Source organism: Haemaphysalis longicornis, unplaced genomic scaffold (assembly GCF_048455015.1).
Source record: "Haemaphysalis longicornis isolate Haplotype H1 unplaced genomic scaffold, Haemaphysalis longicornis Haplotype H1 scaffold_4, whole genome shotgun sequence".
In the NCBI taxonomy this organism is placed as follows: domain Eukaryota; kingdom Metazoa; phylum Arthropoda; class Arachnida; order Ixodida; family Ixodidae; genus Haemaphysalis; species Haemaphysalis longicornis.
In genome coordinates, this window is record NW_027526361.1 from 118,140,965 (window position 1) to 118,153,487 (window position 12,523).

Genomic DNA, 12,523 nt, shown 5'->3' on the forward strand with positions numbered 1-12,523 from the left:
GCGCCGCCGCGGCAATCGCTGTACTTCAGGCGATCTGCAGTTGTTATGGCTGTCGTTGTTCCGATGTTGGGTAGTAATTACCCTTTACAAAAAAAAAAAGCTACTCGCGTCTGGCATCCCCGTACCTTGCTAGGAACGTTTTGTTGCAAATCTGCCCGTTTGAGCGGTAGGGAAACGGCTATAAATCGTGTTGTTTGGTGTCGTCTGCTACCTACGCAGATGATCGATACGAGCGTACGCGTTCGATGTGCTGCCGGCGGACAACTGGTATGTTTAATTCTTTACGAATAGATTTACTTTTTTTGTATTTACTGTAATAAAGTCCCGGCATGAACCTACTCGTGAATTTGCCTCTACAGAAGCAAATTATACCCAGTATTCACGCGTCCAGTAGCACCCGGCTGATTTTTTCAGCAGCAAAGTTTGCAATGAACAAATTACCTTTAGAGGAAGCTTTCCCCAGGCACTTAGGGCTGAATGCAGCGTTAGCACGTGCAATACATCACTAAACGCCGTAGCCGTCATGGCCCCTTTGCAGGCCGAACTGCTGTCAGCTTCTTGCAGCACACTGTTTGCAACAGCTGGGGAATCTATTTCACCGCTTCCGCATAACACACTACGAAAAAATGTTTGCGCCGACACTTTGTCGTCATGTGGATAGAAGAGCACGGATTTCTCGTGAAAAACTTCTAGCTTTTCTTCTCTTCGTATCGATGTGGTAGCGAAAAGAACGTTTTGATCGCCGGCAAAATTTAGCTGGCACCAGAGCTTCGAAGGAAGCTTGACTTCTTGAAGATGGCTAATTGTGAAAGCATCCCATTCCACAGAACTTGCGCCTTCATTTGATGAGCCCTGCGAAGAGAGAGAGGCCTCGTGGTGTGGCTGGCGCACCTCATCTTTTTCGTCTCTTCAGCTTTGTCGCTTCTTGCTGACTGCCGAAACTGGAACTCTTTTCTTTTTTTTTGCCCGCCTTTTTCTTTGCGGCTTCCGCCTGCATGCTCCGTACAGAATTCGACGCACAGTAGGCAGGATGGTAGGTACAGCACCTGGAGCCAGTGACAGCTTCCCGCGTACAAGTCGCACTTCACAGCCGTTTATTACGTGGATTTAATCCCGCAATATATATATGCACTCGGGCCCAAAGTGGCGCTCACCGACGGCTAAAGATATGGTCAAGAGTTTGTCCAGTCTTCCCCAATTTTGTTCCCACTTTTTGCGCAGTTCATCGTCCATTGGCGCGGCGAACAAAGACGCCTTGGGAGCACCTGGGTAACGTGACAACCCGGAGCAAAGGAATAGGTGTCCGTCCTTCGTTTTGACATCGCGGCTACCCGGCGCCTGTCCAACCTCTATTCGACAGCACTCGCAATAACTATTTTTATGACGATTAGATACCCCTTGCTTCTGTAGGGGAACATCACGGAAACGTAAAACACGCAGAAAATGAAAGGCCGGCCTCGACCATAAACAGACGGAGAGTCTGCCCGACCGAGCGCCGCCAACGCATCGCACATCCCCTCGTGTCGTCTGAGCCAACGTTACTAGAATGTCTGCGCCGCTAGCAGACGACACAGCGCTACTTTGTTTGTAGCCGTTGCCCGATAGCTCAAACGGGTCTGATAAGCAACAAAACGTTCCTAGAAAGGTACAGGGACAACAAAAGTGAGCATCTTTCTTCCATAAAGGTTAATTACTGTACCACACTAAAAAACGGCAGCGGCAATAGCTGGCGAGCGCCCCAAGCAACGGCCCGTTCAACCGCGGTACCGTTTTCGGAAAAGGCGCAGTGGCGCCCCTGGCGGCGGTAGACGCGCTTTGCTTCAGCCGAACGCGGCAGAGCGCTCCCGTTCGCGCCACTGGATCAATACATTCTAGTTCACTGTAATATATTCAAGTCCACGCTGACGTAAAGGCGGTAAAGCCTAAAAACACTCTTGACACACAATGCGCGGAGCTGTAAACTCACATAGATAGGTGAATAGTTTTGACAGAATTATCGCTTATAAATACCGGTGTTTAATGTCCACTCTAGAATGCCCTGTAATGTTCTTCGGTGACTGAACACAACCCGCGCAGACGGCGATCGAATTGCATGCTTTGCTTAATTGCTCACTCAAATATATATGCATCTTACAGAAAATTCGGTTTGGATTCTTTACCGAACGCATGTACAGGGTGTGGAAGTAACCACGTGACTTTGATCTCTATGTTGTTACATGGTTTGTATGCACAGAATTGGAAAGTTTCTAACCGTTTTCATGAAACCGCTGCCATACCTGCTTGTGAGCAACATTTTTGGAGCAGGGTAAACTTCACACCTCAGCCTAGAATGCATGGGCTAGATTGGACCTCCGTGCGTTTTGACAGCTGCCCTGCTTGGATGCCAATGGTAAGGTATCGTCTCCACGGGAATTGATTTTGCAGTCATTGGAAAAGGCTTGTATTAACATCCATGATTGCGTTGGACCACCGATGGCGATGGAGCCTCCAGGCCCATGTGTACGTATGAAATCTGCAGTCAATTTCCTTCCCGGTCAAATCACGCATCTTGTTTGCGTCGTACCTGCTATACACCCTTCCGAGACGTTCTGCAGCACCTGCCGGAAATGAAATGTTGAAGTAAAAAATTCCCATTACAAGCGTTCAATTTGAATTGCAGAAGTCGGGGCTGCCGTCAAGCGCGCAAGGAAACAGGACAAAGATGCACTCACTGGTATAGGCGTCGGCAGGATTTCGTCTTGAGGGGGGGCAAACCAACTGCACTAAGGGGGAGGCAGGCGAGGGGGGGGGGGCAATTGCGCTGGGCTGCATGCAGCTTGGAGGGATGAAGCTGATGATGATGATTAGTGGCTTTCCCTTTGAATCGGGGCGTCGGTTGTCAGCAACCGACTTGCCAGTTTTATTACGCCTCCTCGCCCTACTCCCAGCTAACCTAATAGATTTGCATCCTCCCTCCCATCTCCCTCTCTTCCTTGCTTAAAAACTCATCGCCCCAACCCCCGTTTTTTTCTCCCCTCGCTGTTCTAAATTCTCATCCGTATGATTACTCCGCCTGCGTACTCATCCCTTCCCTACTTTTCCTCCACCACCACTCCAGTCGCCTCTTCGTCACCTCTATGACCTTGAAGTTGAGGTTCACCCTCGCCCCAAATCCCAAAGCCTCCACCAGCGTCGTTTCCCCCTCACCCCGCGGTGGTCGTGCCCCTTTTGCAGCCCCTTGCCGACGCCCATGGTCACTGGTTTAATGCCCCAGAAACCCGTCAACTTACCTTGCTAATCAGTTCTGTATCGCTGTTGTCAAATGAACAACGCAGTCACGAATTGCCAGTCAAAAAGACGTACAGTGCACACAGTCAAATGAACATTTACCAAAACAAAGTAAAATAAAACGCTTCTGTCATAAAAAGTTGCCAGGTAATATATTGCTGTTGTCAGACATACAGATAATGCACTCAAACAAACACGTGCATTTGCAGAAACACAGTAAAATAAAACTATTGTGTCATGAAAAGTTGCTAGTTAATATATTACTGTTGTCAGACATACAGATAATGCACTCAAACAAACCTTCACGCAGACACAGTAAAATAAAATAATTATAAAAGTTTCTAGTGCGAAAAAGCGCCATCCCAATTGCTACATGCACAACACACACACACACACACACAGTAAGAAATAACTCGTTGTTAGACCTAATGGGACTCTAAAGAGCGAGCAATGTTGTCTCGCAGCGCAGCTGCTTGACCAGTCGTCTCCTGTTCTTGTGGTGAATCTGGAGACAAGGTATCAGCCGCACTGGCCAGGTCCACATCTTCCTCATCCATCGCGTCAGCAGCACTTCCTGCAATGTTGTGAAGGACGCAGTCTGCAAGCACAATGTCCACAGTGAACCAAATGCTGGCCACGTCCACGTAGAGGAGGCGTTGAAAGCGGGTCTTCAGTAAGCCGAAGGCGCGCTCAATGGCGACCCGCTGCCGGCTGTGTGCGGTGTTGAAGGTAGACATGTGTGGTTGCCAGTTCCCCGTTGTTTGCTTGTATGGGGGCAGCAGCCACGGCAACAGCGGGTATGCGGCATCACCGATGAGGTATCCGCCTGCAAAAGTTGAAAGCAGTCAGGCTTAGGATAAGAATGTGCTGAATGTTTCGCCTACGAGTTCGCATTAAAATAATCTAGATTGTCTTCTGCGCATCTAAACAGCTTTTCCATCACCAACATACGTACAACAACGGCGGCACGAAACGGTTTGCCGAGAATCTGAAACAAAGCAAGCGATGGCCGTCCCCAAAATCTCCAAGAATCAATTTCGCAAACAATCCGGGGGCACGGGGCCATAGTGAAATTAAAACATTAGCTTCATCGTGCCCAAGCTTTTGGACATACATAAGCGGACAAACCAAACGTAACAATGGTGTTTTTTATTTATTTCCATAATAGCAACGGCACGCTAAAACCTCACCTTCACACTTGGGCGCCGCATCTCGAAAAAAGAAGCTCTCCCGGAGCACTCTGGCGTCATGTGCGCTTCCAGGGAACCCAACGAACACGGCTGTGAACATTAAGTCTCCATCACACACACCCTGGATGACGATCGAGTAGAACTTCTTGCGGTTGAAGTAGCTGTCCGCAGACTCCGAGGGACGGGAAATGCGAATGTGGCAACCGTCGATTGCCCCGACCACGTCTGGCAGTCCTCCTCCGGGTCCGCGACGCAGAGAAAGAAACGAGCTCTTGATCCTTTCACGCTCGTCGACGTTGGGCCACCGGATTTCTCGAGCGCTGATTTCTAGCAGGAATCCCACAACACGGGTGATGGCAGCGTGTACAGTCGACTCGCTGACGTCGAACTTGTCGGCGATTCTGTAGAGAGTCGACTGCGTACCAACGTACGTAAGTGCCAGCAGCACAGTCTTCTCGGCGGTTATCTTGGGCCTGCCTCGATTACCTTGCGGGTAAAACGATGACGTTGAAAATTCTCCAACGAGGGCTTCTGTTGTAGCTCTCGGCAGTCGAAACAGCTTCTTGAACTCGAAGTCCATGTAGCGAGGCACAACGCTTTCCACGTAGAGTGGCACTCGGTGCCGCTCGTCCCTCGCTAACTTGCTTAATAAAAGCGACACCATGGACACAAACTCTCCCACCTCATCATCTTCGTCGCTGTCAGTGAAGTCTTCCGACTCCGAACTGTCGAAATCTGTGACAGCCATGAGCGCGCGCAAGTCCGCCGCCGACATTTCGCGTAGCAGACGATTTTCGAAACGACGGAAGTAGTCCGGTCCTCGATTTTGTGACGCAAAGCACGTCGGGACTGCCCGGAACTACCCGGCTACGTAAGCATGACGCAATATCCGGCCCAAAGACAATCCTCGGACTGTCCGTGGACGATCCGGGACTAGAAAATCGAGGAGGCCCAATATTGGTGCCGGCATTAGTTACGATGGAAGAGTCTCTTTGGTATGATGGCGTCAGATGCAAGCACGGCTGTTTACGTTCTACCGAACATTCACCCCCGATAAAACATAGGATGAACTTCACCGCGCAGGCGCAGCGCCTGATAATTTCGCGTGTCTTTTTTTTTTTTTGTCGGTCTAAGCCATATTGCATTATTCTACGTATTTTCTTCCTACATTTCTGTTGGTGGTGCACGTATTCCAGATTATGACGAGCCTTCGCATCTGGCTACCTCGGTCGTTGCTTCCGCGGTTGGTAGCGGTTACGTATTTCGGCGGACGCTGGATGAGCATGGCTGATAGCGGATGGCTAACGGCCCCAGGAAGATCTAATCATGGGCTCAGTAACGCTATCGCGTTACAAATTGTCCGCGGCATTTCTTCAGATTGAACCACCGTAGCTGCAAAAAAGCCAGCAACCCTGCAGTTGACTTCGCTAAAATGACGTCACGTCTGCCACCTTTTTTGTAACGCTCTTGGGATACTAGGAACCTCTCCAGAGTGTTTTTCGCTATGGTTGGGTGGCTTTCTCTCGCCGCTGGCGCTTAAGATAGCATACCAACAACCACTATTTATAGATATATAAAAACATTATATATGTAAATTATATAGTATATACAGATTATATACGTATGTAGAAAACCTTTCTTTCAAGATGAATACCGGGGTGCTCTCCTCTATAAACGGCCTTAGCTGTGTGTTCGGCTGACAGAGGCGTTATGTTTTTCCTCTTCAATTCTTCACCCGAGGGATTTCTTCCATGCACTCCAGACAAACCTCTTCGGCACGCCCGAATCCTAGTTCTTACCCCCTCCCGGACCTACACCGGCAGACCCAACCCCGCACTCGGCGCCCCTTCACAATGGAAGAATTACAGGCCATTTTATCCAATCTGAAACCTCACACCACACCTCGCAAAGACTGCATCACAAACAGCCCTCTTCGTAACCTTGATATCCTTGACATCGAATCTCTCCTGCAACTCTTCAACACTCACTGGACCAAGGGCACCCTTCCGGAGCAGTGGCGGCATTCGGAAATCACCTTATCCCAAAACCCCACAAACACATTTCGCTGACGTTGCTACGTCCGGTCGCCCTTACCCCATGCAGTGAGAAACTGTTCGAACGCCTTGTACATCACCGCCTCACTGACTATCTCTAAGAAAAACATCTATACCCAATTACAATGTTTGGTTTTCCCACCAAATGATTCACGCAGGACATTCTTTTACCACTTAAGGAGCAGGTGCTAGACCACTTCAGCCACACCACGTTACACACCATCGGTGTGCTCGACGCAAGATGCGCATTCGACAACGTTATTCACCAAGTGATCGAATGCGAGCTCAACGCAACCCACTGCGGGTCTCGCACCTTCAACTACGTTGCAGCGTTTCTCCGAGATCGCACGCCCACTATCACGCACGTAAGCCCGACTTCATTAACAGGGCATCTGTTGGGGCTAGTTGGTTATGCATAGCTTGAATGGAAAGCGCTTAAACTTTGACTAGTAAACAAGGACGAGAAAAACTACAACGCAGGACGAAGCGCAAACTAACAACTGATTTATTTACGTGGATGAACATATATATACACACGTGCTTGTGTGGAAAGGAGATACAAAAAGATACAAAAAAGATTGAACGTATGTGATTACAACTGCACACTGTGTTACAAGGAGCGCGTGCTCAGTTCTTAGCGCGACAAGAAGTCTATTTCTCTTTTTGATAATGTGATAGATGGTGCGCTGACGTATTCCCCTTCTTTACCAGACACCATGCTGTATGTTTCCCATATCTCGCGCTGCATCTTGTTTCTGGACCTCAGGAGCACTGACGTTTTATCGTACTCAGGCGTGCATCCAGACCTTCCACAATGCTGTGCCAAGTTGCTCGGCGCATTTATCAACGAGCACGCGTACTTGTGCTCCCGGAGCCGTTCATTGAGACAGCGACCAGTCTGGGTCGCTGTTCATGGTTTTTTTGTAACTGCGGACACGAAAAATTACGATTTCCTAAACAGCTCTACTGTTAAAAACAGGGCCCCAAGAATTTAAATTCCGCAGCATTGCTTGTTTCTGCAGGACAAGTACCGGTCTGCAGAATTTTACAGCGACGCGTCAGACTGCTACCCCTGCTTCTTGTGCTGCGCACTGAGAGAACTTTCATGGCTGTAAAATGATGAATTTCCATAACAGTATTTTCCCGGCAGAAGCACACGGTATATTAATGATTTTACATCCCATCATCCAACACCAAATACACCAAAGTATATTGCACACACGGACTCCTTTAGTGTTGTACGTGCTTTCTCATGTCGAAAGCGATCTAGAAACCATGTAATTAATCTTTTTTAGGCCATTATATATACATATAACTCCTACCTGGAAATAACTCTATGCTGGATTTTAGGCCTCTCTGGAATCGTCGGTAATGAGGCTGCGGATAAAATGGCTGCTGGTGCTGCACTGCAAGACACAGTCTACATAACAACAGTTCCCTACACTGACATCAAGCCATACATCAGACACCTATTTTCATTAAGAAGGTAGAACGACCAAGTAAAATGGTGGTTTCACTGAGTAAAAACTCTTATGAGCATCAAATTTTGTTCAGGCATATGTTGAGTCTGGTTTTTTTTATTATGTCCTCCACATTTATATTTCCGTAAAAGCAATATTGGTGGATTACAAAACTTGCACAAAACCCCTCGGTACAAAACACATACAGAACACATACAAAACCCCTCGGTAACTTCAAAACAGTACGCCTGCGGAGAATTTGAAAATAAACTATAGCAGATATAGCTAAAATAAATGTAACTGTGATAGATATGTACGAAGTAAAAAACGGACATACCAGCAACATCTGAACAACGTAAGCAAAATACGTCTAAATACCGTCCACAAATGAAGCAGCAGAAACATCGAGAGTACGTCTTTAACATAGTTGAAAGAACGTCCGACATTAAGGTACCAGCAACATTATCTCAACATCCAAAAATTTTCATAAAAATATTTCACGTTGTAAGGATGTGTAATAGAAATACTTCTGGGACATTGACGTTCGGATCTTTTTCGGGCGTCGCAGAGATGTTAGTGGTTTGCTGGGCTTCGCAAAACATGACAAAGAGACTGGAAGTAAACAGACCGACAACAAGTTCCACCTAATAAAACCACACTTGGGACCACACACCACTGACACACGCAACAGATACACAGAAGTCACCTTGGCTAGATTACGGATAGGCCACACACATATGGCACACTCACACCTGCTCACTGGATCTTTAAGACCCCTGTGTACGGGACGGTCTATCCGCCGTCCACATCATAACCACACGCAAGGCACTCGACACAACACGACACAAACATTTTCCCCAACTCTACCGACAACACATTCCCCTCCACCCATCGTTGTTTTCGGGTGACGATGCCGTGATTTCTGTTAAACGTGTTTTTAAGCATTTGTCAAATTTTGAAACGTCATTTCCTATCCAAGCATAATCAGAACTGTCCCTATACAGCAGCCATCACCATTGCCTTTAATTGATTTTACGGTTCTTCTGGCTCGCATGTTTCAGTACTCCTTTGTGTTATCTACTGTTGTTTGGCGCTCTTTGCCCAAGCCGACCTTGCCCCAAAAAAATTCAACCATCACCATCACCAAAAAGAAAACACGCTTGGCACAGGAAGCACAGTATTCAGGGATATCAGAAATCCCACCAAAAGCTGCGGGTGACCCTCCTCCCTCTTGCAGTAAAGCACTCCCCCCCCCCCCAACTATTTTCTATGAAAGGTGTGGGGATCCTGGCGCCCAGACCATTGCGCGATCGCTAGGTTTCTGTCATTGCGCGGCGTTTTTTCCCCTCTCCCCTCCGAGTTGCCGGCTCGTCTCGGCGCCACTGTGTAGAGCCGAGCCGTCTTCTAAAACTCCTTCCTGGGGTGAAGGCTACAGCGACCGTTGCGGCGATAAAACACTGTCACGCAGCGGGGGCTCCGCCTTGGTGTTGGAGCTAACCTCACCTCGTTGGCCCGTTTGAACGATTCCCGAACACCACCCTCGCCGGGGCGCGAACGCGCGCCCTGCGCGGGGGTCCGTTCGGGGAGACGCTTCCAGGACGCCGGAGGCGTTGGCCGTAGGTATGTGACGCTTTCTTTACCAGCCGGCTGCAACTCTGTTGCGCCGGCGAAAGCCCACCAGCCCTTCTGGCTGCGGCCCGTGCCTAAGGTTGCTCCCGTTGCCCTTATGCTTGCATATAGTAAGGCCGTACCTACCACTCGACGATCACGCCGTGCGGTACGCGCCTGTGAGCGAATGGGCCCCGTCTCCCTCACTGCTGCGAGCCGACCTGGCCAGCACGGCGATGTGCGCGCGCACAACGTGCGCGCACCCCGGAATTTGCCCTGACCGAAGAGCCGACTGGCTTTGCGCCGACGACGCGCACACTTGCGCGTGGCGCCCCATCGCCCCTTTGACCTAACGGGAAGTACGTACTTGTACTGTAAATTATGTAATTGGGACTGTAAAATATGTGACTAGAACGTTAGTATAAAATAAACGTCTTCCCTCCGTACCCTGGGCATATTACTTTGTCGCCCCTTCTCCACCTGCCCAACAGAGGCGGTGTTAAGTTGGCGCGACGGCGTTTCCGTATCGTGAGCGTGCTCAAGTAGCTCGAACCCGCGGTGGTGCCTCGCAGTGTGCATGAGTGCATGCCTCGTGCAATGCTAGGGTTATGCATATTGTGAGGTAGAGAGGCCACAAAGGGGAAAAGGCAGCGGCCACTTAGGATATTCCTCGCATAGCAGCTTCAAATGTACTTTTGACTCAGGCAAACTGAAACACGTGGGAAGAGGCAGGGGGCGTTTTATTTCGGGCGCGTTCACACTCGGGAAAATTGGCACGGTGATTTCGAAACTGGAGACCGAACCGTGGAGGTAGCGTGCTGCAATCCTAGCGACAATCACTGAGTGCTATAGCGCTTATCCTCAAATGGTCAATCTGTATACACCTTCGATGAGGCACTGAAGCATCGCTGTACCGTTGGCGTACCCCGTGATGCTAAGCTGCCCCAAAACTCGCTTGCGTACTGCTTAATAAGTGTTTGTAATTGTTAGCCGACAATCAGCCCTGTGCTACGGTGGAGAGGCTGAAAGACTTTCGGAGAAGCCTTCGGCCCGCAGTAGACAGAAACGGATGATGATGATAATGATGATATTACGTGCGTGATATGTTCGCTCGCCAGTCTAGCTGGCCCGATCAAAGGGACGTTTCTTTTTCTCCGCTTTTTTTTTTCTTTTATCCGAATGTCACTTTCATCTCCGTGCGCGTTAACACCCTCCCTCACCATCAGCCAATCACAGGCGATTCTTTCTCGTCACCTGCTGCGTACCTCTCGAGGCTTGACTTTTTTGGGGGGCTCTCATTTCGTGACACAAAAATGTTGACAGCTAACTAAGGACGTAAATTACCGTGAAAAGAATACAGACAATCGTGTGCAGTTTTGAACCGTTTTACATGCAACCTCCTGCCAATAATGCGAACACGAGACTTAAAAACAGAATGAATTTCGTCTAAAATGATGTTCATCCCAGAAATAAATTCGGTTTCCCGAGTAGGTTCAAAGCACCCTTCATTTATTGCATCTCAGCAATAAACCGTACAACACTCATGAAATGAACGGGCAGAACGGGGGTTCAAAAGCGCGGGGTCCTGCTTTTGGCGCGAATGGCTTTTTCGATTTCGAACTGGCGCTGATCAGTGCGCTCGAGGAAAGCTTGTTTCTCCATATATCCATCCTTGCCCCGGTTGTGAGTCTGAAGCTCCTGTCCGATGCCTCGCTCTTGTTTGTAGCGTTCCCAGTCCAGTTTCGACTTCTCCAGAGTGCTAATCTTTTGCTTCTTGTTCGTCAACTGGTTAAGCACACCCAGGGCGCCGATCGGCTTCTTATCTTTCAAGGCAGGAGTCTTTTCCTGCGAAGAACCGTCTTGCAGACGCTGTAGCGCCGCAAATGATTTCGCCTCCTTGGAGTCGGCCGCCACTTCTTTTTCCACCATGATCGTCTCTCCTGCAAACTCGAGCGCCTGGACAACTTTCACTTTACTCTTCTCTGGTTGAACGTTCGGCTTCGAGCTGGACGGTTTCTCGGCCTCTTCCGCGTTGCTCGGTGCCGGAGCACCGTCCTTCTTCGGTCTGGGCCCCACGTCTCGAAGGAAGACCGCCCACAGCTCGTCGTTCTTTTCCTTTTCAGCGGCCAAGGCGGCCACTTCGTCCTTTTGTGAATTGTCCGCAACGGCTATCCTGTCTTCCCGGAGCGCTGCATCCTCCTCCTCCTCCCCACCTAAGCGTATGCCACCTCGGCGTTTCCGGGAAACCCCTTCCTTCATTTTCACCCTCTTGCGCTTCTTCTGGGCTGAAGGTTCAGCGCGTTCAGCGTCGTCGCTCGCAGCGTCGTTTTCAGCGTCGGACGCGTCGTCCCCGTCACTGTCCTCGGCGGACGGAATGTAGTCGCTGTCGTCTTCGCTCTCAGAGCTAGAAGTCGGCTTCTGGAGCCCGAGGGAAGACATCGTTACCGCTCCGTTGGCAAGGTGCTCAACGTCGTCTTCGTCAACCAACTCCTCGAGCGGCTTCTACAAATGCTTGCAGCCGGCCTCGTAATTTCGGTTATGAAGGTAGACCGGCAATCGCAATTCACAAGGTAATTTGTAACAAACAACAACTCATTCTCGCTTCATTCATCGCGACCGTCAAACACGTGCGTAAATGCGGCGCAGTGGCGTAGGTTTTCTTGTTTCACTACGCCAACGCAAGAGATTTGTGGACTTGGGGCGCCACCGAGCGGCTAAAACGACAAACCGTTTTAGTGCTTTGCTAAGAAGCCGTTAGACGTCGCAACAAAACGTTTTGTGGGCGGAAAGCGCGGGATTTGAACTTGCTTGAGGCTGTCGACCGCGTTGGCTGTTTCCGTGGCGGAACGAGCTGTGCTATTTAATAAATACACTCCCATGGCCGATCCATGTGCGATTTCCCGTAATATTTCTGCAATTTGAATTTGCATTCAATTTCTTTGAT

General features: G+C 49.4%; 2 protein-coding genes across 2 annotated transcripts; both read right to left on the reverse strand.

The window, feature by feature from the left end:
* Positions 1–3,692: 3,692 nt before the first annotated feature.
* On the reverse strand, positions 3,693–5,232 carry LOC144179964 (uncharacterized). The gene is made up of 2 exons (XM_077708379.1): positions 4,458–5,232; positions 3,693–4,093 (listed from the first exon to the last, which is right to left on the reverse strand). The coding sequence occupies exons 1-2, from the start codon at positions 5,230–5,232 to the stop codon at positions 3,693–3,695; spliced, it is 1,176 nt and encodes a 391-aa protein (XP_077564505.1).
* A 5,819-nt stretch (positions 5,233–11,051) lies between these two features.
* LOC144180521 (craniofacial development protein 1-like) lies at positions 11,052–12,263 on the reverse strand. Its single transcript, XM_077708850.1, has one exon. The coding sequence runs from the start codon at positions 12,016–12,018 to the stop codon at positions 11,149–11,151; it is 870 nt and encodes a 289-aa protein (XP_077564976.1). The 5' UTR covers positions 12,019–12,263; the 3' UTR covers positions 11,052–11,148.
* Between the last annotated feature and the right edge of the window lie 260 nt (positions 12,264–12,523).